This window comes from Notolepis coatsorum (assembly GCF_963971535.1).
Source record: "Notolepis coatsorum genome assembly, chromosome: 11".
In the NCBI taxonomy this organism is placed as follows: Eukaryota; Metazoa; Chordata; class Actinopteri; order Aulopiformes; family Paralepididae; genus Notolepis; species Notolepis coatsorum.
This window is the reverse complement of record NC_140175.1, coordinates 44,148,371-44,175,420: the sequence shown is the minus strand read 5'-3', so window position 1 is coordinate 44,175,420 and position 27,050 is coordinate 44,148,371. Positions and strand designations below refer to the sequence as shown.

At 42.1% G+C, this 27,050-nt stretch overlaps 1 protein-coding gene across 1 annotated transcript in view; it reads right to left on the bottom strand.

Annotated features, from left to right (window-relative positions):
- Positions 1-27,050, bottom strand: part of LOC311236710 (poly [ADP-ribose] polymerase tankyrase-1-like) — a 127,032-nt gene that overhangs the window by 26,078 nt on the left and 73,904 nt on the right. The window contains exons 7-18 of the mRNA XM_084324436.1: positions 21,754-21,848; positions 21,290-21,356; positions 20,691-20,877; positions 18,921-19,042; positions 18,107-18,198; positions 16,215-16,293; positions 14,669-14,840; positions 11,133-11,212; positions 9,436-9,581; positions 8,566-8,731; positions 3,023-3,242; positions 2,228-2,337 (exon numbers count right to left, since the gene is read on the bottom strand). Of these exons, the coding sequence (XP_084180562.1) occupies positions 2,228-2,337; positions 3,023-3,242; positions 8,566-8,731; positions 9,436-9,581; positions 11,133-11,212; positions 14,669-14,840; positions 16,215-16,293; positions 18,107-18,198; positions 18,921-19,042; positions 20,691-20,877; positions 21,290-21,356; positions 21,754-21,848 (1,536 nt within the window). The remainder of the gene's footprint in view (positions 1-2,227; positions 2,338-3,022; positions 3,243-8,565; positions 8,732-9,435; positions 9,582-11,132; positions 11,213-14,668; positions 14,841-16,214; positions 16,294-18,106; positions 18,199-18,920; positions 19,043-20,690; positions 20,878-21,289; positions 21,357-21,753; positions 21,849-27,050) is intronic.

Below are 27,050 nucleotides of genomic sequence, written 5' to 3'. Positions count from 1 at the left end.
GTACTTGTGCTGTATAATAACAATACATTTGAATCTAATCTCATTTTGAGATCAGTCACAAAAATCGCTTCCTGTTGAATGGATCAGCATGCAATGACGAACCTCTCAAGCTGTTTTGCACACCGCCCTCGCTGTTTTGAACACGCCTCATTCGCCTTATAAGGAGCTGGTGGGGCGTGTCTGTATGCAAATGTATGGAACGGGAACGCGGATTTCAGTTTAAGAATGAGTGGGATTCATCATTCAACACACCTGGGTAAGAACAGATTTGGATGTTAACACTATATATACGTTATTGGGTGCCAACGGTTAACCCTTTGGTTGCTGTTCATGAGAATTCTCGTTTCTGTGGCCCAGCGGTTGAGTGCCGGAAACGAAGATTCTCGTTTCTGTTTCGTTATTTCTTTTATTCGCTATTTCCATTCATAATTCATCCTGCTATGCTGCAGGACTGTGTGGCACTCTGTCTGAGACCGCAACGGTCCGATACCGCTGCCTAATGCCTTGCGGACGCTATTGCACTCCATTTGAAACGATGTGGTTTGTTTTCTCGGCCGAGCTGCGGAGTGGGGGCGGGTTCTAAACACTCCGGCAAAACAAGCGCTTATAGGGATGGCATCGACAAGGGTCCCCGCCCGCCCCGTTCATGTACAATGCTGGATAACGTTGGACACAGGATCGCTGTGGATATTTGGAATGGCGATCAGATAATTGGATTATTCTTTTTGCAGTACATCAGAGACAAGGTAAGGATGTTATCAATCTTGCGTTGATCCGATATTTTTTCCCGATATATAGCGTGTGTCTGTAATGTACTGTGTAATGTATGCCGTTGGTGGCGCTCGAAGCATAGAAAAACGATCTCCCCCTCCACCCTTTCGTGCATGCATGATGAAACATAATACCGATAATCTAACGTTGATTTCAGATTGATTCAATAATCAGGCGAGAAATGGCACGATTTATAATGAAATGCAGTAAAGCGCTGTTTGCCTGAGTTTCCTGGGATTACACAGGATCACTCTAAAACTATACTCATATTCACCACGGTATAAAACGGAAATGTATGGATGAAAATAGTTTGTTTTTTGCATGTTGACCAGAAGAAACTCACTGACAATCGACGTTATTAGATCCATAGCTATAATATTTAATATAGTTTTAGCACTACAAACACCGGCATCTACCCCCATTGCATTACAGCGCTGGCACAAACGGCCATACGCCCACAGCGACCCCCGGCGGTCAATGTGTTAATGGTCGTTTTCCCTTTTTTTCAATTTTAATATCCTATTCAATGTCAGGGACCTGTATGTTGCCGTTAAAAGGCATACTGGGACTCCGAAGGTGCAGTACCGGCCACATCATGCTAGTAGGCAGTATCGAGAGTGCAGCAAACCCTGTTCCAGACCGGGTGCTACACTCAAATGTCTCCGGACAGACTTTTCTAGTAATGGGAAACCTAGGGCTTCACCCGATCGCATTGAATTGTTTTTGGGACCCCCGATCCATATGTTGTGGTGGGTTATGTCGTGGACCAGATGGACATAGGATGGACCAGATGGCGATCAAATAATTGGAATATTCTTTTTGGAATACCACAGACCACAGGACAATCTGACGTCAATTTCAGCTTGATCATGCAAGGTTATCATACCCATCCCCCTGATCGCCGTGTGTTGTGGTAATAACGAATGACGTTACTGGCAATCAAATAATCAGAAACGACCCCCTCTTTCATGCATTCATGATAAAACATAATACCTATGATATAGATTTGATTAGAAAATAGTAGCGTGTACAGTGACGAAACGCCAATGGTTTTAGTAGAATTCACGTTGCGCCCTGTAGCCAGCCTCCCAGGAATTAGCCCGGATCATTCCGAAATTATACTCATATTCACCACGGGATAACGCGTGAACGTATTCATGAACGGAAGATACTTACTGTCAAATGATGATGGTATTGCATCCATAGCTATAATATAAAATATAGATTTAGCTCTACAGACAACGTGACGCACAGTGAAACTATGTAATGAAAACCTGGCTATAGCTAGATGGGGAAATCGAATGGCCCTGAATGTGTTAAGAGCGGGTTGATGAATGCAGTGGTGGCTTTTCTTATTTTTCTCTCAACAGACAGTTAAGAAAGAATATAAGAAAAATATATAAGAGAGTATTGGTGAATGAGGCCCAATGTAATTAAATGTCTGTGTGCAACCTACCCCATACGAGGCAGCATTGTGTAGTGGTATTAACCCTCCCTTGTCCTGGGCGTTGACATCAGCTCCATGCTCCAACAGGTACTCAGCTACCTCTAAATTATTATAACCAGCTGGGGAGGGGGGGGGGGGGGGTGAGAGAGAGAGAGAGAGAGAGAGAGATGTTCATTGTTACTATGTAACTAATATAAGCAGCTAGAAAGATTTAGTTCCATCGTTTCTCATCATATAGGTCAGGTAGGGTGGTGGACATGATCTTTTCTGGACCCATAAGATGTCCTCAAAACCACGACCAAGTTGCGTCTAAGTTGCCTATAAAATGTTTTATATATACTGTATGTTACCTGCTAGCTTCTGTTTATACATGTTTATATATACTGTATATATTTAACCTTTATTTAACCACAAAAAGTCTCATTGAAATAAAAAAATCTCTTTTACAAGAGCGTCCTGGCCAAGATGTTATATATTGATATTATCATGAGTATAAAATGTTTTATACAGTATATATATATATATATATATATATATATATATATATATATATATATATATATATATATATATATATATATATATATATATATATATATATATATATATATATATATATATTGTGTATCTCTACAGTTGGTGTTATCATGACTATAAAATTTATATATATATATATATGTTACCTGCTAGGTGTAGTGGTGTTGAGTGTACCTGTGTATCTTGGAGTGTGCGGTCCCTTCTTTCCCTTGAAGGTTTTCTCCTTTTAGTTTATATATATATATATATATATACAGTATATGTTACCTGCTAGGTGTAGTGGTGTGGAGTTGCGTCCCTGTGTATCTCTACAGTTGATGTTATCAGGACTACAAAGCTTCTGGACTCTGGCCAGACAGCCTTTCTTAGCGGCGTCCAGCAGCGCTGCGTCTCCTCTCAGGAGGTCCTGGATGTCCGTGTCCCCGTCCTTCACCAGGTCCAGAGGAGTGTTACCGTCCCGGTTCTTCTTGGTCGGGTCTGCCCCATGCTGGAGGAAGGGTGGGGTGGGGAGAATGGAATGGGATGGGAAGAGAGAGAGAAGGAGAGAGAGGGGATGTGAGATAGTAAGTAAAACCTTTCTTTTATAAATGAGACCATAAAATAGTAGAAAATAAACAACCTTAAAGAAAAACACTCCAGTTTGAATAAATTAGTCAATATAAATGGGATAGAGGGGAAGAGGGAGAGAAATAAACAGAGAGAGGAGAGAGATATATAGAGAGATAGGAGAGAGATATAGAGTTATGGAGAGGGAAAGAGAGAGAAAGAAGGGGAGAGAGAAACAGAGAGAGCGGAGAGAGATATAGTTATGGAGAAGGAAAGAGAGAGGGAGAGAGATACAAAGAGGAAGGGGGGAAAAGTGAGAAAGAAATAGAGAGAAGGAGATATAGAGAGAGGAAGGAGAGAGAGACAGAGAGAGGAAGAGGGATTGAGAAAGAGATATCGAGATATAGGGAGACAGAGAGGAGAAATACAAAGAGGAAACGAGAGAGAAATTGAGAGGAAGAGGGAGAACAAGAGACAGAGAAAGGGAGAGCAAGAGATAGAGAGAGGGAGAGTGAGAGAGAAACAGAGGAGAGAGATATATAGAGAAAGAGAGGAGAGGTACAATGAGAAGAGAGAGAGAAATGGAGAGGAAGAGGGAGAGCGAGAGATACACAGAGAGAGAGGGGGAGAGCTAGAAATACAGAAAGAGGAAGGGCGACAGACAACACACTAACTTGAATGATTTATTTACAGCTCAGGGGACGTGAACCAGAGACAGTCTAATAACGAGGACATGGATTGCTGTGGTAGTTCTGAATGGGGAAATCTGTGACCGATTTCTCTTGGCAGACTTGTCATAAATATTGTAAACGCTGAGAGGAAGAGTGAAACACAACACTAAGAACACTGGGTCTCATTCCCGAAGGGATTTATGACAAATAATTTTCTCTCAGGCAAATTTCTGCCAATTTAAGACATTAGGGCTAGTAGCACGATTCCCCACATTTTCCTGAGATCGGATTTGGCCGTGGCTGAGAGCAGAATTTAAGAGTGCTGAGGAGCACACTTATGATTGATTGACTGATTGAAAATTGTATTAACTTGACAGACTGTGTTCTCCATGTTCTTAACACATTGAGTGCCATGCCCCTTCCGGGAAGTGACCACTTCCGTGCCGTCCATTAACCCCATATACTTTGTAGACCTAAACCTATATTTTATAGTATAGCTATGGGTCTAATAACGCCGTCGGGTCTCATTGAGCTGCTTCTGGTCAACGTGCAAAAAACAGATCCTTTTTTCATCCGTACATTTCTATTTTATACCGTTTTGAATATGAACATAGTCCGGCCGCTTCTGAGCAATTCCAGGGAAAAGACACGAAAACAGCGTTTTTGTGTAATTCAATAAACACGTTGTCATTTTTCGCCTGAAATCAACGCTAGATCATCACTATTATCCTTCCTCGTGCACGCATGCAATGTGATTCAGACCCCCCCCCCCCCCCCCCCCCAAAGTGTTAATATTCCATAAGTCTTGTGTGCGCCAGTATACCCTACGTGTCTAATGAATGAACAGTTCATTTATTATATTATATATAACAGTTATATTATTCGAATTACTTGTTTCATTAGGATTTAGTAGATACTATATATATGCTCTGCCCTATACAGTAAGTACAGTACACATATTAAGGCTGCCAGAGTCAGGCAGCGGACTGGTGGACTGTATCTGCGATCTCCTAATAAAACAAGTCATAGGCGGCCGGGTAGTGCAGCGGACTAAGCGTCTGTCTACCACCGCAGAGACACTGGTATCGAATCCAGCTGTCAGCGGTGCCTCCGGCTTGGCCGGTGGTCATACTGACACAATTGGCAGAGTCAGCGGGAGGAAGCCGGTGGGTGGTAATCTGGTCGTTGTAAACAGCGACTCCTACAGGTCGGTCAGGGCGCCTGCACAGCGAGGAAGGGATCTGGGTGAGGTAGTGTGCCCTCCCACACATTACACTCACCCAATGAGAGTCCTCGCTGCCAGGTGAAAAGAGGCTGCTGGCTGTCTCCTATGTATCGGAGGAAGCATGTGATAGACTTAAGGGCTCCCTAGACCGGCAAGTAGGGGGCAAATGCGCGCAACGACCAGGAAGGGGAGGGGGGAATTGGCATAACGACTAAATTGGGATGGGAGGAAAATACAAGAAAAATAGGAGGAGAAAAAGTGGATAAAAAAAACTAAACAAAATAAAACAAGTCATAGAATAATATAAGCCTATACTGCGTTCATTCATTACGCGCGTAGGCTATACAGTACTGCGCGCGCGTGCATGTGTGTGCGCGTGCGCGCTGCGGCAGGTGCACCACGAGCTGTACTATATATGATGACAATGCATTAATCTAATCTCATTTTGATCGGTCGCAAAACGCTTCCGCATTGGGCTATTGCACGGCTGCATCATTAGTTGCCTTATAAGGGGCTCTGGAGGCGTTGTTTTGTATGCAAATGACCTGAACGGGGACGCGCGTTCATGTTTCAGAATGCATCTCAGCTGTGATAGTTTGAGCCACTTAAGACATATTCCCCACGAGTTGGGGACTCAGAGTGAACTTGTCATCGATTCTGTCTCAGTCGGTTCCAAGATAAGTCTTCCAAGAGAACTCTTTGGAAAATATTCGGGAATGAGACCCACTGTCACTCACCACCAGAGAAAGGTAAAGTCCAATGTTCAGGAGCAGTACCTTTATTATAACAAGGTATCAACAAACATGTACTAGAACCAAAACATGATGAGTCCAATCACCTCTGTTCATAAATTTGGGAAAACAATAAAGATGTTGCCACATCCAGTCCAATATATGCATCAAATGGTTTGATTTATTGCGGAATATCATCATTTTAACCTAACCCAGCCAAGTCCGGGTAAACGGGGAGGGTTGCGTCAGGAAGGGCATCCGGCGTAAAACCTATTATAGGAACCTATATAAACCTATATTAACCCTTGAGTTGTGAGTTTTTCCAAATGTTTTCTCAGAATTCTGTTTTGTAATCCTAGAGATGACACCCTCTCTGACCAGCATCCCTTTTAATATCAGCGTTAGAATGTTCAGTACTACTATTTACATGGGGTTAACTATTATTAAGTTATAATCACACCAGTGTTAGTTTAAACACCAAGGGGATCAATAAAGGAATATCTTATTGTATCTTATCTTAACACTATGCCGTCCGAGAACGAGTATATACGTGTTTAGAAAAAGAGCGTTGTGGACCAGAGCCACGAGTATATACGCGACGAGTTGTTATTGTTTTATCCCATATTTATAACGCTTCTTAGGTACCCGATCCACTACCAGCATCTTTTCACATATTTGATTTTAGAAACATGCAGTACCGGCCACACCCGCTTAGGGGTGCCATCGCTCCACTGCAGTATCATTATGTGATAAAAAAAAATGCAAACTACAGTTCTGTGGGCGGATCATAGTTCCTTGATCCCAGCCGAACATCCTCCATCTTGGATCAGTTTGGCGAGCGTTTTTTTCAGCGTGGAATAATGGGATTTATGATTAGCCAATGTGCATATCGATCTACCAGAATCCGATGACTGGTGAGGAAATGCTGCCGGCGATCACATGGCCTGACGGTAGGATAATATTACCCCAAATTACAGCTGGATTGGACATTGTTTTATAACGTAACGTGATCGGTCAATGAAAATGCTATATTGAACGCACACTGTATTGGTAATCAATAATAGTAATCGGCGTTCCCCGCCGCCCCCATTTCATCCATAGATGCTCTGTAATAGTCCGGATGCTACGCAGTTTGTTTTATTTCATTCGTATATATATACAGCAGAAATGGCGTTTGATATAACAGCGCTAACGTTTAGCCTATTATCTAGCTCCCGGGAAAAAAGACGAGACGAAAAGTGCGATAAACCTTATATTCACGACGTTATACCCCCCCCCATTTTATAATTAATAAAGTCTAATATTTTTTTTAAATGATTGAATATAGTTTAAAATAGTTTAATATAGCTATGGGAAAATGTCTATAACGTTGCCTTGAATCATCTTGAGACATGCTTATAATAACACAACATTGTTATATTGTTGCATTGTCTCACAATCACACAGACCATATGTTCCTTTAGCGGTATGTGTAGTGTTGTGTGTGTGTGTGTGTGTGTGTGTGTGTGTGTGTGTGCCATGTGTGCTAGCTAACACTAATGCTGTCTGATGTCAAATTTTATATAAATAACCTCTACAGCTCTGGGCCAGCTCTCAGCCAGACACGAGTGTGTGTGTGTGTGTGTCTGTGATGTTGTTGTTGGTTTTATAATAATTCATGCTGGCCCAGATGGTGCCAACGTGGTGGTGATGTAACCTTGTCTGGAGGTCTTTATGACGTCCTTTAAACAAGTAGGTCATTTTGATTATAGCGCCACTATCTTGCCGATTGGTGTGATATTTGTTGTGATGCATTGTTTGGCACACTAATATCTATTATCATGTAATATGTCGTGGCAAACAGAAAATGTCTTTATTTGTTTATACATTTTTGGGATGGACTGATGGACAGACAGACCTTGGTCGCAGCTAAAATACACATTATTATGTAAACTAGGGATGAACACAGTCAAACCTCACTGCCATTGGCTGGTTGACCCTTCCTGTTGGGACACACAGAGAGCTGCTGCTGTATAAGTAGGGGGGGGGCACGTCAATCAAAACCGGAGCCTCAAACAGCTTAACAACAATGATACCACATTTGTACGTTTAGGTTTGAGGGTAGGCTGTAAAGCTTGTAACAATATTGTTTCCTAGCTAACATGGTAACGTAGCTAACATTGAACATGTAAACGAGATTAAACAGTAATATAATATTTTGAGTTTATATATATAGTATAGTTGGTTGAGTCCCTCCTCATTGTTACCATGGAAACGCTTAATCTCAGTGGTTCTCACTGTGGAGTCCGGGGCCCCCGGCCCCAGGGGTCCTTGAGGAGGTTTTGGGGGTCCCCAGAAAAAGGTGTGGTTGGATAATATTATTTAATCAATTAATTAAATATTGAAATTAAACTACTCCCCATTTCTCTGGTATAGCTATGAATCATGTTTTTATTAAAGATTTATTTTAGCGTTTTTACAGCTTTTATGGTCAGACATGACCGACAGAGGAGAGGGAGAACGGGAGCAGATGTGGGGGAGGACATGTGACAAATACGTCCGGGAGCGGGAGGCGAACCCGGGTCGGCCACGTGGGTCTGCTACGCAGTATGCGGTGCGCCACTCGGGCGCCCTCTATGAACCATGTTAACCACGAACCTTCAGCAGCAGTTTACAGATCTGGTATTTGCCCTTGGCAGCGGCCTCGTGGAGTGGGGTGAACTTCCACAGGTCGGCCACGTTGACGGAAGCCCCGTGTCGGACCAGCAGCTCCGCCACCTCGTAGTGACCGTAGGAGCAGGCGTTATGGAGCGGGACCAGACCGCTGCAGCAGAGGCATGGAAGGTGGAGATATTAGATATCTTTTTAAAACATCCTAAAACATTTTTAAATGAGGAGCACGTTGTTCAGACTTATCCGCCCCCCCATGACACACCACAAACCGCCTCAGCCAGTCCTTCGTGCCAGTAGGCATCAGGCTCCACGACCGTGGGCATCGACTGCTGCCAGTTGCTGGAGAGCTAACGGCTGGTGAACTCAATAACTGGACTATCTGAATAATAACTACTGCACAGAATCTGGTGCAGTGTGTTGCTATGGTTTGGACCATGTATACGATCATCACTATTACTACTGTCTGATTGAATCCTGCCACACTCACTACTACTGTTATCACTATTATCATTACTACTTGCACTTTATTCAATGTTGTTATTATTACTACCTATCCTACCTGTACGCCCCCCACCCCCCATGCTGCTATGACACTTACATTTTCCCAAGGGGAATAATAAAGGAACACTTGACACACACACACACACCTACACACACACACACACACACACACACACACACACACACACACACACACACACACACACACACACACACACACACACACACACACACACACACACACACACACACACACACACACACACACACACACACACACACACACACACACACACACACACACACACACACACACACACACACACACACACACACACACACACACACACGTACCCCTTGTCCTTGGCGTGCACGTCAGCTCCGTGGTGTAGGAGGTACTCCACCACAGACACTCTGTTGTAGCCAGCAGCGAAGTGGAGAGGAGTGGAGTGTCGACCTTCTAAATCTCTGCAGTTAACATTCTGACCCGTACATAATGACTAGAGAGAGAGAAGGATGGAGAGGGGGGGAGAAGGAGGGGAGAGAGAGGGAGAGGGAGAGTGAGAGAGTGAGAAGGGGGGAGAGAGGGAGATAAAGAGCGAGATAAGGAGGGAGAGGGAGATAGAGAGAAAAGGAGGGACAGTATGAGAGGGATATAGGGAGAGAGGGAGGGAGAGAGAAAGTAATTATTATTGACTATTATTGGCAGCAAGATGTGTATATATTTATATTATATGTATAATAATGCAGGACCTGTTGCAGAGGTCTTTATTCGGCATGCAACGACACTCAATGTTTTAGCGGTACACACAGCGGTTAGTTTTTTAGCACACACACCGGAACACACACGCATGCATTGTCTCTTTTAGAATCGCAGATGCGATTCATCTCTGCGATTAACCCATCCCATCGTCCTTCCCCCCCAAGGGCAGCCGGGAGCAGACAGGCGTCAACGTGAGCTGCGCCAGGGGACCAATCCAAGTGCTCCTGTCCATCTTCGTCAAGGACGCCACAGCGTTAGCGATCTGTTGTTGTGCATGTTTTTCCATTGGGTTTATCTTATCGGGGGGAAACCCTTGCGAGCACGGGGAGAACATGCAAACTCCACACAGAAAGGCCTGGGAGATACCCCACCTGGGTACCTGGCATCATGGAAACCTGGTCCCCAAGCGGGAATCGAACCCTGGACCTTCTTGCTGTGAGGCGACAGTGTTAACCACTACACCACCGTATAGTGGTCACCGTATATAGTATAGTGTGTGTATATATATATATATATATATATATATATATATATATATATATATATATACACTGTATATACACACACACACTGTGTGTATGTGTGTGTACGATGTCTATGGTACATTATCCATTATAGTATGTATTATTTATGTATTTGTATCACCAGAGAATTGATACCAAAAAAAGTTAACTATTTGAAAATATTTGTTACTAGTAATATTACAGTAGCTACAGTTAGGTGTAATGCTAGTTAACGTTTGTGGTCGATCAGGAGAAGCGAATGACATCACTTTAGAGCAACAGAAAGAGAGCAACAAATAGAGAGAGCAACAGAGAAAGAAAGAGAGCAACATACAGAGATAGCAACAAAGAGACAGAGCAACAGAGAGCAACAAAGAGAGAGAGCAACAGAGAAAGAAAGAGAGAGAGCAACAGAGATATCAACAAAGAGACAGAGCAACAAAGAGACAGAGCAACAGAGAGAGATAGCAACAAAGAGACAGAGCAACAGAGAGATATCAACAAAGAGACAGAGCAACAAAGAAACAGAGCAACAAAGAGACAGAGCAACAGAGAGATAGCAACAAAGAGACAGAGCAACAAAGAAACAGAGCAACAAAGAGACAGAGCAACAGAGAGAGATAGCAACAAAGAGACAGAGCAACAGAGAGCAACAGAAAGAGTGCAAGAGATAAAGAGAGAGAGAGCAACAGAGAAAGCGAGAGAGCAACAGAGAGAGTGCAACAGAGAGAAAGAGCAACAACGTGAGAAAGAGCAACAGAGAGTCAACTGAATGAACAAGTTACCTTTACAGTGTCCTGGTCTCCTGCTTTAGCTGCTTCTAGAAGTCTATAGTCCACGTCTGAGTTCCTCACAGGAATGTTGTCTACAGAAAGCACAGTAAGTCTCGTTTTTAATCGTTTTTTTTTATTAGCGATTTCCATTCATATTTCATCAATCTAGCCTCACGTTACCACTGGAACTGTCTCTGAGCTCCATTGGGAAACTACTGCCCCCTATCGTCTCTATACCTATGGTATTGCACCACATTGGAATGGACTGAATGAAACTCATGAGAAAAAAAGAATCCAGAATCCACATTCTTGTCAGACATGTAACCGGAGCCGATCGGACTCATTGTGGACCCTCAGAGGAGCGTGGATTATGTGTTTCCAGTATGCAGCGTTGGATCAATAAATGTGATCGATATTTGGAATGGTGATCAGGAATTGGAATAATCTTTTTGGAGAACATCTGATCTGAGGTAAGGAATCTATTTTACCAGTCTTGGGATAATCAGAGCTGTTTTCACCTATATATCAGCGTGTGCCATATGTGTGTATGTGTGTGTGTGGTGACCAGGAAATAAGAAAATATATTTTTCAGCCCGCTTCTATAGCGTGCATAAGTACACATATACTATCGATAATCTAGCGTTTATTTGAAAACGATTCATAAATAGGCCGAAAAATTACAACGTGTTTTGTGTATTCCAGTAAAGGGCGTTTATCACAGAATCTTTATTTTTGTCTGGAACTTTAAAAAAAAAAATAGCATTTTTCAAAATGGTATAAAACGGAAATGAATCGATTAAAAAACAATCCGTTTCGACAATGTTGACTGCAAATAAGTCATTGACAAGCGACGGTCGCATTAGACACACAGCCATAATTTAAGATATAGTTTATGCGTTCGCAAATATGAGAGCTCTATCATTGAAGTGGGTGGTGGCACGCAACAGGGTTCTGGGGCACCGGACCGGTGGCACTCAAAGTGTTAAGGCTATCTGCTCCTGCCCAGGCCGGCACTGTAAATAACAATTTGTTCTTATTCGAACTGCCTGGTTAGATATAATGTAGGTAATAAAAAAAGAAAGGTTTCTGAGATGATAAATGGGCACATTTATATGTTAAATGGACCGCATTTATATAACGCTTTTATCCAAAGCACTACCTTTTATGCCTCACATTCACCTATTCACTATCTCTCTCTCTCTCTCTCTCTCTCTCTCTCTCTCTCTCTCTCTCTCTCTCTCTCTCTCTCTCTCTCTCTCTAAAACACCAACTTGCTCGTCAGGAACTGTTACAGGTTCAGTGTCTTGCTCAAGGACACAAGTGCTGTTGGAAAGAGTGTTTGGTGTTAGTGTTTGGTGATATTGTTTAGTGATAGTGTTTAGTGATATTGTTTGGTGTTAGTGTTTAGTGATAGTGTTTGGTGATAGTGTTTAGTGATATTGTTTGGTGTTAGTCTTTGGTGTTAGTGTTTGGTGTTAGTGTTTGGTGTTAGTATTTGGTGTTAGTGTTTTTTTTTTTTTTTTTTTGTTTATTTGGACGGGACAATGCAAAATTAATTAACACTGTGGAGTGTAAAAATTGCCGGATTTAGCACGAGGCAAATTTCCATCCGTTGTCCCCAAACATAAAAACAGGACTCATAGAAACAGTAAGAAATGTACAAATACTGTACATAAAAACAGGACACCTAAAAACAGTAAAAAAAATTTACAAATATATAACAGCATGTCACATGTCACATGACTGGTTGGACTTCAGCAATTTTTTTAGTTGCCCTCTAAAAGAAGCAAGGGTGGGGCTTTCCCTTATGGAAATGGGGAGACTGTTAGTGTTCCATGTTTGACTGCCTTTCATGGAGAGGACGTTTTGGCCAAACGTGGTCAGTCTACTTTGGACCATGCAGTCACCTCTGGTGTCTGACCTGGTGCAGAGTCCAGTGTTTCTTTTTTTGTAGATGAATTCCTGTACAGGAGGGGGAGCTAGTCCATGTAGGCATTTGTAGATGAAACAAGAGCTTTTTAACATTTTCAAAGCTCAAAAAGCTATATTAAAATTAAATAAATTAAAATTAATTGTGCGTTTCACTTTTTTGACATGTTTTTTTTTTTTTTTTTTACTTTGACCATTCCGCTGGTTCTTTTTGCGTTTATCGCTTTTTCTCTGGTCAAGTATGACCGACAGAAACAGGTTGAATGGGGGTACAGATGGGGGGAAAGATACTCTGAGAAAGTTACGGCTTTGTCCGGGAGTCGAACTTGCTACCCCAGATCCGTGACGAGCACGGTTGTCCCCGACGCCGAAATAGCGTTCGAGGTACGCGGTGAGCTACTGGAGCTCCCCTTTTGACATGTTTCTTAAAGGATAGGTTTGAGTCCAAGATGATGCAGAGGTACTTGAAATGGGAAACCAATTCCAGTTCCTCCCCCCCCCAGAAACACATTAGATCTTGTGATTCTGACTGGTCGTTTGCTGAACATCATGCATACCGTTTGGTGTTAGTGTTTGGTGTTAGTGTTTGGTGTTAGTCTTTGGTGTTAGTCTTTGGTGTTAGTCTTTGGTTAGGGTTACATATTCTGTGATACGGTACATGTTTTTTGTAAAATATACCATTTGAATGAAAGAGCATGACACCATGATGTAATGTAGTGTTTAGTGATAGTATTTGGTGTTAGTGTTTGGTGTTAGTCTTTGGTGTTAGTCTTTGGTGTTAGTCTTTGGTGTTAGTGTTTGGTGTTAGTGTTTGGTGTTAGTGTTTGGTGTTAGTGTTTAGTGATATTGTTTGGTGTTAGTGTTTGGTGTTAGTGTTTGGTGTTAGTGTTTGGTGTTAGTGTTTGGTGTTAGTGTTTGGTGTTAGTCTTTGGTGTTAGTCTTTGGTGTTAGTGTTTGGTGTTAGTGTTTGGTGTTAGTGTTTGGTGTTAGTGTTTGGTGTTAGTCTTTGGTGTTAGTCTTTGGTGTTAGTCTTTGGTGTTAGTGTTTGGTGTTAGTGTTTGGTGTTAGTGTTTAGTGATATTGTTTGGTGTTAGTCTTTGGTGTTAGTGTTTGGTGTTAGTGTTTGGTGTTAGTGTTTGGTGTTAGTGTTTAGTGATAGTCTTTGGTGTTAGTGTTTGGTGTAAGTGTTTGGTGTTAGTGTTTGGTGTTAGTGTTTAGTGATATTGTTTGGTGTTAGTGTTTGGTGTTAGTGTTTGGTGTTAGTGTTTGGTGCTAGTGTTTGGTGTTAGTGTTTGGTGTTAGTGTTTGGTGATAGTGTTTGGTGTTAGTGTTTGGTGTTAGTGTTTGGTGTTAGTCTTTGGTTAGGGTTACATATTCTGTGATACGGTACATGTTTTTTGTAAAATATACCATTTGAATGAAAGAGCATGACACCATGACAATAGTATTACAAATGAAGAAAAGACATAAAAGAAAATCACACTGTAATTTGAAAAAACAAACACGGTCAAATATTGTTGTTATACCGTCTAAATAAGACACATCTACCCTATCATTGACCCTATCGTCCTGCCTCAGACGTGCATGTGGAGACAGTCTTCAACACTGAGGACCAGTACCGTTGAGGATCTGCTGAACGGCCTCGTTGCCCATCTGGGCGGCGCTGAAGCCCTGCAGTGAGACCAGTGTGGCGTCCGCTCCGTATCCTAGCAACAGCCGGCACGTCTGCAGGTGGCCTGCCAGCGCCGCACGGTGTAACGCCGTCTGACCCAGAGTGTCCAAGGCATTGACCTAAACACACGCAGAGATGCACACACGGACAGATAAACAAACAGAGAGATGCACGTGCACGCACACACACACACACACACACACAGAAAGACAGACACACAATCCTCTCAGACAAATACCCACATGCACACACAAATAGACCTTCATAAAATATTCATCATTCACCTAAATGGAGAGACTATGTGGGATGTGTTACTACATGGAGAGAGAGACTAGACGTGTGGGATGTGTTACTACATGGAGAGAGAGACTAGCAGTGTGGGATGTGTTACTACATGGAGAGAGAGACTAGCAGTGTGGATGTGTTACTACATGGAGAGACTAGCAGTGTGGGATGTGTTACTACATGGAGAGACTAGCAGTGTGGGATGTGTTACTACATGGAGAGACTAGCAGTGTGGATGTGTTACTACATGGAGAGACTAGCAGTGTGGGATGTGTTACTACATGGAGAGACTAGCAGTGTGGGATGTGTTACTACATGGAGAGACTAGCAGTGTGGGATGTGTTACTACATGGAGAGACTAAGTGTGGGATGTGTTACTACATGGAGAGACTAAGTGTGGATGTGTTACTACATGGAGAGAGACTAAGTGTGGATGTGTTACTACATGGAGAGAGACTAAGTGTGGATATGGCTGGTAAAGGTCAGTTCTGCTACTGTGTAAACTTTAGCAGCGGTCTTCAATCAGTCCTCTCTATTCTAAAAACACTTAGGAGGCTGGGGCTGTCGCAATTCTGAATCCGGTATGAAGAGAGTAAAAAATGTGAAGAGACACTTACAGAATATGACAATAATATGTAACAAACTATTATTGTCACCAGCAACATGTTTCGTCCCTTGCCTTCATGAGGCTATAAACTCAGTCTACTTGCCTAATGTCTGTGAGGAGGTGGAGTGGGCAACACACTGGAAAAGCACATCACTGTTCCACTGCGAGTTGGTTACAAGGTCCAGTAATAATATCACATGTTGGTGATATATTTCTCATATATATAGATGTAGCCTATAGTTCTAAAGGCATGACGTGAAGTTGAAACCACATCACAAGTACAGTTTGAATCTTAGAAGATGAATGAATTGTGTGGAAGCTCAGCAGGCCAAATATACTGAATAACAATAAAGAAAAAGGAAGCTCAGCCGGCCAAATATACTGTATAACAATAAAGAAAATAACTAATTTGTGTTGCGTTTTTTGTGCCCAAGTTCATTCTTTGAACATGAAAAATGGTTGCTAAACTGTTCAGTTACACGTGTAACAGTTAGTTCAGTAGAATCTCCATTGTATTGTATTTAATTGTGAATCCACTAGCCTTTGTGGCCTGATGATGGCTTATGGTTGTTAAGGGGGTAAGAGGAGGTTAATAAGGTACCTTAGCACCGTGTTTCTGAAGCACATCCATGATGTCATTATGAGCCCTCTCTGCTGCCACATGAAGAGGAGTCATAAAACTGGAGAGAGGGGGAGGGAGGGAGAGAGAGAGACAGAGAGGGGGGGGGGGGGACAGATAGAGAGGGAGGGAGGGAGAAAGAGAGACAGAGAGAGGGGGGAGAGAGAGAGAGAGACAGGCAGACGGAGAGAGAGAGAGAGAAAGGGGGGAGAGAGACAGACAGACAGAGAGGGGGGGAGGGAGGGAGAGAGAGGAGGAGGGAGGGAGAGTCATCTACATGGAATTGTTGCTGTGTAGGCATTGATTTTTTTCCATGACTTATTTTTCTTTTCCATTCATTCTGTACTGTTGCTTTGAATTGTTTGTCATTTTGATGGGAGCACACATTACCATACAGTATCCTCTGGATGGATTCACAAGTCATATATTCTTTTAACTTAAAATATGATGACACCCAACATTTTCTTCCATGCAAAGTGCTGCCCGTCTATCAGTAAGTTACTGTTGAACCATAATATGTACTGCCTTGTGTCCTAAGGGTTTTCTGGAGGCTAATAATAGAAGTGATATGTGGAGAAACATCTCTTTTCATCTGCACACAAATCTCAATATTAAGTTAACAACTGCAATTTACTAATTACAGGTAACAGACTGACTGACTGACTGACTGACTGACCTAGGCTTGTTTTCTGTTGTTTTTGTTTTCTACTGTCAGACATGCACCCTATTAATTCTAAAAGACCACACAATGAGATGTTCATTCTTTGGAAGCGAATGGATTTTCCCAGACATGCAGCGTAATTTGCAGTCCAGGGGATTCTACACAGCAGAGTGAGATACCTTAACACATTAATTGCCAATAACGAGTATACTCGTTATTGGCCGCCATGCGTTGAGTGCCAACAACGAGTAAACTCGTTTTTATGATCGTTATTTCTTTTATTTGCTATTGGTATTCATAATTCATCCAATCAATATGCTTTCGCCGTTTATTGCGTCATACAAACGGAAAATGGATCTAGCAGATCGACGTCAAATAATTAGAAATTCTTTTCTCCAGACGCATCGGCCAGAGGTAAGAGGAATCTAACGTTATTTCCAGCTCGATTGTCCATTTATTTCATTTCAATCTGTCCGATCAAAGTATGGTGTCGTACTAAAGAAAGCCGTTAGTGACAATCAAGGAATCATAAACGACCCCCCCCCCCTTTCCTTCACACATGATGGAGCATAATGTATAGCGATCATATGCATTTGAAATTTTTAATATAGCGTGTATAGGGACGAAACGCCAATCGATAATGTATAATACGCGTCAGGGCCTATAGCGCGTGTTCTAGGAATTACTGCTATACAGTCTAAAAACATACTTATATTCTCGACGGTACTAACACGACAATGTATGAATGGAAAAATATAACGTTCCCACATCCGGAACGATAGATACCCGATGTTGAATGGGCCATAGTAATGTCGATATAGCTATAATATTTAAAAAGTTATAGCCCTGCAAAGAAGGTGAGCCACTCCATAGGCTTACAGCACTGGCAGAGAGTGGTAAAGATGGGCATACTGCATGGCACCCAATGTGTTAAAGAGGCCATGGAAAAAACACCTTTCAAAAACAACAACAAAACTTGGCTTTGATTTCTGTTCCACATGGCTCCAGAGACTGGATTGTGTTTTCAAGAGAGAGAGAGAGAGAGAGAGAGAGAGAGAGAGAGAGAGGCCCTCAGTTCTCTCTCCTGTGTGACTGTGTTTCTATAGTGCGTTTGTAGGACCAGTACCAAAGCGCTTTACAATGGAATGACTGCATCCATGTTATTTTAAGACACCATATTTAATAAAGACGTTGTAATAGAGACGTTACTCACTCCTTGTTCTTCTCGTTGACGTTGGCTCCTTTCCTCAGCAGTAACTCTGTCACCTGTTTCCTCTTGGGATGAGGAGACGCTACGGCACAATGCTAACACACACACAGAGTCACACACGCACACACACACACAGCAACAGGAGAGGATATCCAGGCAGGATAATACAAATTCAATATGAGAATGATACATTAGAGAATGTAAGAATAAAAATATACTAAGAAAAAAGGGGGAATGCAATATGCAATATGTATGTACCAATCTGGTTGTCAATTGAGCACATAATGTAACTGAAGTCTAAATATCTGACTATTTATAATAGGGATGTGTAGTCTGACGTCACTGGTTGTTCCACCCGTATAGGGATTTATCATTGGGAAAATGGATAAAATGGATTATCGGCTATTGTAACAATTCTGCTGCATGGAAATTGAAAAGCTTTCCATTTTTGCACAAAATGAGTTCCCTTCTATCACTAACATTTTTGGTTGAAATAAAATTTGGCGATTTTCTTTTATGATTAATTGCGAATATTTTCATGTTGAGCTATAGATTGTGGATGAATAAGCACAGAAAGGTACACCATGCAAATGTTAATGCTTTATTTGTTTTAAACGAGACGATTTAGAAATGGGCAATGGGGAAATACATTGCATTGGACAGAGGGCGGAACATGAAAAACGGCAATGACGTAACCACTACACCTCCCTATACTCTGTCTCTCTATCTCCTACTGGTGTGTGTGTGTGTGTGTGTGTGTGTGTGTGTGTGTGTGTGTGTGTGTGTGTGTGTGTGTGTGTGTGTGTGTATTACTCACCAGTGCGGTGTCATGTGTGTGTGGGTGTTTGAAGTTGATGATCTCCAAGGCGAGACTCTTCTTAGCTTTAGCCATGTCTGCCTCTCTGGCTGCCTGCAGCAACGAGTGGCCCTTAAACTCATCTACACACACATACACACGCACACACACACAGAAAGAAAAGAAAAACATCCATGACATCATGATTTGTTTCTAGATTGGATTTCAAAAGTGTATTAAGTACATCTCAAGTGTAAACTGTAAACACCAAACACCAAGAAAGACTATGGACTACAGCACCTGGCTTTGTACTGTAGATGACATAGACATAGACACTCCCACAATGTGTGTGTGTGTGTGTGTGTGTGTGTGTGTGTGTGTGTATGTATGTATGTATGTATGTATGTATGTATGTATGTATGTATGTATGTATGTATGTATGTATGTATGTATGTATGTATGTATGTATGTATGTATGTATGTATGTATGTATGTAAACTGTTAAGCAGCAGCAGTTTATTTGTCCAGAAACTGAAGACACCCCGTGGTTCACAGTGACGCTGTCCTCCTGGGTGCAGCTGGTGCCGTTCACCAGGTGAACTATATTCCCGCGCACACCAGCATACTTTCATAACACTTGATTTGATTCATATATACTGTATACAGTATATATATTATTATTATCTTTTTTTTTTTCAAGAAAATTAGTACGTATGTGTAGCTTCATCAGATTGCCATCAGCTGTGCCTTTAAATAGTCAAATGAACAGGTTCACATTCCATCATAAATGCCTTTCAAAGTGTCCGGCAAGCAATACTGTTAGCACCTTCAACATCACGTTTAACAATAACACAGGAGCATCATCAGTTAGCGTGAACCTCTCTTACACGTCAGCCTCTCCTTGAGCTCTGGGGTGATGTTAAGTCAAGTTAAAGTGAACCTCTCTTACACGTCAGCCTCTCCTTGAGCTCTGGGGTGATGTTAAGTCAAGTTAAAGTGAACCTCTCTTAAGGTGCTCCCATAGTCGAGCGGACCGTACACGGAGCAGACTCCTGTGGACTCAAAGAGGACCCAAAGGGTACTCAAAGCAGACCCAAAGCAGACTCCAAGTGCGAAGCTCCAATTTTCTAATGCGCGGAGCCGCGGACGTCTGCGCCGCTGACTTGGTGTCACACAAAATGCTGCTTGGCGTTTTGGTTGACATCGAACTGCGTTTAATGTGACGCCGATCTGCATTTTACTCTGACCACTCGCTCCGTGCCAAGAGAGAGTAGGGCTTGAGATGTTTGAATGGCTTTTCTAAATGAAGTGTGTAAAACTGCCAGTTTTATTTCGAAATATTGGAAACGGAGATAACATAGAATGTTTATTTCATGCAATGCTTGTTTGTCATTTCAGCACCACACGCTGTCCACCTCATGTTGAGCCTATACGGTACATTGCATCTCGCTGCCTATATACCTGTTATTCAAGTGTGTAAAACTGCCCATTTTATTATCGAAATATTGGAAACGGAGATAACATACTCTTTATTTTGACATCAGATGACGATGACATGACAGAAGTTGAACAGCGTGGGAACATTTTTGTAAACTGGCGCGAGACATGTAGGAAATTGGTCCGTGGAGGTCCGCTGAGGTACGATCGACTATGAAAGCTCAATGAGTCCAGTGGACCTCCGCGGAGTCCAGTCCATGTACGGTCCGCTCGACTATGGGAGGAGCTTTACACGTCAGCCTCTCCTTGAGCTCCGGGGTGACGTTAAGTCAAGTTAAAGTGAACCTCTCTTACACGTCAGCCTCTCCTTGAGCTCCGGGGTGGGGGCCATGTCTACGGAGCTCTTGCTGTGACAGTTGAGCAGGGTGGGGTCGGCCCCGTGGCTCAGCAGGAGGGAGCACACCTCCACGCGGTTCTTAGACGCCGCCTCGTGGAGAGGAGTGAACTGCCACAGGTCCATGGCATTAACACACGCTCCGTGCTGGGGGGGGGGGGGGGGGGGGGGGGAGAGAGAAGAAGAGAGGCAGAGATAGATAGAGCGAAAGGGAGAGATGGAGAAAGGGAGGGATGGAGAGGGAGAGAGATGGTGATGAAGAAAGAGGGGAGAGGGGGGATGGAAAGAGAGAGAGAGTAGGAAGAGAGAACAGAAAAGAGAGAGGGCTGACAATAAGAATAACTAATACAATGGTTTGATAGGACTGTTTGAGAAATTATTTGAATCCTATTTGGCTTGTGACAGCATGGCTAACAAATGCTAAGAAGATGTTGGTGCCAAAGTCACAGAAACCAGAAACTGAGGAGGCGTACTAGTTAGTGATCGATAAGAGATGTGGATGCTTGTGTAGGGGACCGGGGGGCAGGCAAGTAACTGTGTGTGTGAGTGTGTGTGTTACCTTCAGCAGTAGCTCAGTGACCTCATAGTGTCCATATGAGCAGGCGTTATGGAGGGGCACCAGACCACTAAGAGACAGACAAGGAGACAGGACAGTTTAATGACACAGTCTACAGTGAACCTCCCAGCCTAATCCCTTATAAACCAACTGCATTGTTCACAGAAAGGGCCTCGTTTAGCAATAAAAAAAACTTAATGTTGATCAAATACTGAGCCATCATTTATTTAAAACAACCGACTGTTGTTCTAAGGACTCATTACAATACAATTTTCAGCTGAGATTTGTTTAATAATGTATATTTAAAAAGCACACATTGTGTAGTGTACTTTGCTTGATAAATGAGGTCCAATGTGATTCTGTATTTCCATGTTTATTACATATTGTACGAACTAACAAGAGAACACAACCCAGCTACAGCAAGCGCATGCACACGCACACACACACACACACACACACACACTTACCCCTTGTCCTTGGCGTGCACGTCAGCTCCATGCTGCAGCAGCAGCTGAACGATCCTCACTCTGTTATAACCTGCTGCTAGATGGAGAGGAGTGGACTAGAGAGAGAGAGAGAGAGACATAGAGAGGAGAGATAGAGAGAGATAGAGATAGAGATAGAGACAGAGACAGAGACAGATAGATAGAGAGAGATAGAGATATAGAGCGAGAGAGAGAGAGAGAGAGAGAGAGAGAGAGAGAGAGAGAGAGAGAGAGAGAGAGAGAGAGAGAGAGAGAGAGAGAGAGAAAGAAAGAAAGAAAGAAAGAAAGAAAGAAAGAAAGAAAGAAAGAAAGAAAGAAAGAAAGAAAGAAAGAAAGAAAGAAAGAGAAAGAAAGAAAGAAAGAAAGAAAGAAAGAAAGAAAGAAAGAAAGAAAGAAAGAAAGAAAGAAAGAAAGAAAGAAAGAAAAAAAGAAAGAAAGAGAGAGAGAGAGAGAGAGATTCACACACATGTTAGCCTGCCAGCATGATCCCTCCAGATCAGAACAGAATATTGTCATCATCACCATACCCACAGTGCATCAGGGGCAATGCTGTGGTTGTGTGGGTGTTGATCTGAAAGCAGCAGCCTGGTGGTTGGTGATGCTTCTTCAAACAGGTACAACAAATAGCTGCTACTATTTATTTCATTTTTTATTTGTGGGTTGAATTTGTGGGAAGCAGTACAAGATTTGTGAATAGGGGAATTTACATGATTGCTGCCCCCCCCCCCATGTTTTATCCTATTCCATCCGTATCTTATCTTATCGTATCGTATCGTATCTTACCTTACCCTCCCCTATCCTATCTGGAATAGAATGCTCCATATAACTGAATGGACAGGCTCTATAATGTGTGACTGAGAGACCTGAAGTGGCCAATCGGCTCACAGCAATGGGTGTCAAGGGGAGGAACGGGAACAAGTACGAGAAACACAAACCCAATGAAAATGACTCATCAAGTAGGAAGGAGAAGCACACATCCCTGTTAATCTCTCTTAAGAGAAGGTCTTTCAATCAGGTCTATCAGCGAACGTGATGAGAGAAGCCATTGTGACCATGTTCACATTGCACTGTAAAATCAGAGGTGTTTAGAGAAAGACGTTGGCCAGATTACATTACTGTCCTCCTCTCTCTGCAACTCCCAAAACAAGGACTACAGGCAGCTAGAGTTGCTGCTGCCAGAGTTCTAACAAAGTAGAACATATTAAACCATTAGTCTCTGCATTGACTACTATTGACTTCAAAATACTGTTACTTGTCTATAAATCACTTAATGGTTTAGGGACAACCTATACCATCTCTGACTTGCTTCCACACTGTGAACCCTTTAGACACCCCATGGTGGAGCAGTATTCAGTTACTATGCTTCACATAGACACCCCATGGTGGAGCAGTATTCAGTTACTATGCTTCACATAGACAGTGACACCCCATGGTGGAGCAGTATTTTTTTGTATGTCTTTAATGTCTTTTTTATCTGTTGTATCTGTTATGACTTTTATGCCTTTTGTGATTTTATGATTATGGCTTTTTATCCGTTTTATATAAAGCACTTTGAATTGCCTGTGTATGAAATGTGCCATATAAATAAACATGCCTCGCTGTGGCCTGAAGAATTAACTGATACATGTCTTGAATGAAAGTGTTTGATGCTAAAGTGATTTCTAATGGTTTTCTCAATGAGACATATCAACATTTTAAACTATTCTGATGTAAAGTAATGATTTTTGTATGGATGACATCATCTGAGGTGGAACTTCATTGGACAGGTATCTCTGGCCTCCACAATAAACACTGCCAGTGCTTATTTATCTGCATAGTCACACATTCCGGTGCATTCTACTCATATGGCTGGAGACGAGGCGGGGGAAAGCCTTACTGTTTAGACAATATTACGAGACATCGTGATCCTGATTTCAATTGATTTGATTTGGACCCTGCTTTCTGCTTGATAAAGAAGTGGTGAAACAGCCTCTGAGCAAATTAACCTTAAAGTGAAAGAGTGTCAACCAAAAGGGAACGACAATTAACAATAATACATCAACATTCTGTTTTCGTAGTGTTCCTTTCCTGTTCAAGACACCTACATGTTTCTCTTAACCAACCACTTGTTATACATTCTGCATTGCCCCCCAATAAACCCTTCAATTAACCAACCAACCAAACAATTAACCCACCAACCAACCCTCCAACCAACCATCAATCCATCTAACCATCCAACCAACCCACCAACCAACCATACATCTAACAACTAACCATCCAGCCAACCAACTAACCCACCAACTAGTTATACAACCAACCTACCAACCATCCATCTAACCAACCAACCCACCAACCCATTAACTAACTAACTAATCAACCAACCAGTTCTCTCCAGCTCTGTTTGAATAGTTTGTTGAATAACATAGCTAACTGCAATCATTACTTTAATGATCAATATCAACACTAAGAGGCATGTTTTGAGATAACGCAAAGACAGAAACCTTTCCCCCACCATGTCACAGGTGCTTGGTCTAAAATAATGACAGATTCAACTTCTAAATATGCATTTAAGCCGTGCTATCAAACAAAGACATTTGTACATTGCTTATGTTTAACATGCACAACAAGTTTTTGACGCATGGTCTGATCGTGAAAATGCAAAAGAGAAACAAGCTTTCTCCCCGCATCATGCATGTACATCATGTTGTCATGGCAACATTGGCAAACAGCTGACAACCACATTCTGCTCTCGGCCAATAAGAGACCAGAGAGTCATAACTGTGATAGGGCAGCAGGCTGATGATGTTGCGAGGGTGGGGGGGGGGGGTGCAGGTGCAGGGATGTGAGGAGTCAGTGTTGTCATAGAAATGCTCCAACATGGCTTCCTCTTTGCCACTTGGACTTGACTCCCAGTGCTTAACTCCCTTCCATGAGAATGTTGGGGCTGTGTCCCCATCCTCTTAATTTATCACTCTTTTCCCTCCTTATTCTTGCTCATGCAGCCAAAACCATTGCTGAGGTAAATCCACATTCAATTCAGCAAAAAGAAATTGGAACAATCCATTTCGTAATAATAGAGCATTGATTCTCAATATTTATTTTTAAATAAAATGCATGCATTTAATTTAAAGTTAACACATTTTCCCATTTGAAGAGAATCCACTTCTTTAATTGAACGGATTGAAAGTGAGTTCACCCCAACTCTGACCTGACCTGACCTGACCCTGACCTGAACACCCGAATCACCCAAAATAAATTAAATAGATAAAAACATTTTGGAAAGATGTAGTGGAGATAAGAAATGCTCAAAATAACTAACTAACTAACTATAGCTAACAAATTAAATAACAGACCAACTAACTAACTAACTATAACTAACTAAATAACAAATCTGAACACACACACATGCATTGAAATGAAAAATGTTTAAGAGTGTAGGTGCCAGCATTTATATATCAGCCAATCAGGCATTCAGCAGGCAAGGTGGGCAGGGTTTTTGTCTGGCAAAAACCCAAACAAACTGATATGCCATTAAGCAGCCAACCAATCAGAAAGCCTCCCAACTGAAACCTGTAGACGGTTACATCAGTCCCAACAAGCGAGCCATGAGCTGACAACTTACCAGCATCTTGTGGGATGTCAACTGCTCAGGCAATGTCGCCAAAAACCAAAATAAAAACAACAACAAAACAACAACAAGGAAGGAACAAAAGAAAAGCAGAGAAATGATAAAAATGAAGGCAACGTCAGGGAAATACTGATGGTGTTATAGACCTACAGACTAAAGGTAGACTGGAATCAATCTGCCTTCTCATCTTAAATACCACCTTAACATGTAGAGTTTTTTGGTGAGATGTTCTCACTTCGCCAGGCACCTGTGTCACATAATGAGAGAAGAAATGTAACCTAAAGCTAATCCTAAAATTGCTTTGTTAGTATTGTTACCATCTCTCAATGAAATGTGAACCCACATGAAAGTGGGTCATGCTGTCGATTTCAACACCTTGTGTCAATCAGATCATCTTATTATGGATGAAAAATAACTTGCCATACACGGACACTGACTAAGACCAGAGGGCCAGAAACGTTTTGGCTATCACAGGGATACAATAAGTATTCAGTGTATAATACTCTTTATTGAGTGTGACCTTGCCGCTGTCAGCTAGCTAGCATGACCCAATTACTTTCAATAAAAATGCTGAGAAGATGCTTTTCATTGTGGAGTATTATTGTTTCGGAATCCTCTTCTCCTGTGGCAGGTTGTGCCTGGATCCACCTTTCTGAAACCTGTGCCCTTTATGAAAAAGTCTCATACTTATTCTATGATTCACTGAATTATAGTATTAGTAGCAGATAAAGTATGAGTTTAGGAAAAGGGCAGAAGTGGGCTGGACCCAGGCTAGTGACAAATGCCTGTCAAAAGAAATAATAGGAAAAAAATGTAAATGTCGAAAGACATTCCTTTAGCCCACGTAGGTCAAGCTTGTCCTCTGAAGGCTTGTCTTCAAGATGACACACGTGGCTCTGTTGCAGATGCCCTGTGTGCTCTTCAGGGGGGAAATGAGGGTTCAACATGTTCACTTACAGTAGATGTTCACTCTTAAAAACCATGTGTTGAATCTCTCCCTACACCTAACCTAAATCTCCCTAAACACATATACCGTAATTCCTCTAATAGTAACCCCGGCTTGTATTTGTTTCAACTGTAGCGGGTACCAGGCTTGTATTAGGAGGAGGCCTGTATAAGAGGGAGGCCTATATTTCAAATTTTCAAACGGATCATAATGAATAAATCAACATTTTGTGTCAGTTTGAACCCAGTAAAATGTACTGGGTTCATTTATTGAAACCAAGTACTGTATGAAATAGTAAACAGTGCAATTACAGGTGGTCACTGGTCATTTCAACGTTTTCAAAGTGAAATCAAGTAACTAACTCAGTATGCAGCTCAGTATATTAGTAACCCGGCTTGTATTAGGAGGCCGGCTTATAATTGCTTAGCTCAAGAGCGCACCCGGCCATTAATAGAGACCCGGCTTGTATTTGAGACCCGGTTACTATTAGAGGAATTACGGTAGGTGTGTTGAAAAACGACTAGTGTTAATAGCAACACAATGCTATGCCAGGCTGTGTCATTCTATAAACATCTGTAAATGTATGGTTAGGGAAAAACCATCCTCCTTCAACACATATTTTTGAGTGATCATCTAAGTGAACTACTTCAACCAAAACTCCAGTATTCTTTAATGAATCAGTGTTGCAGTCATTTGGTTGATACCACTCAATTGTAAACTCTCTCC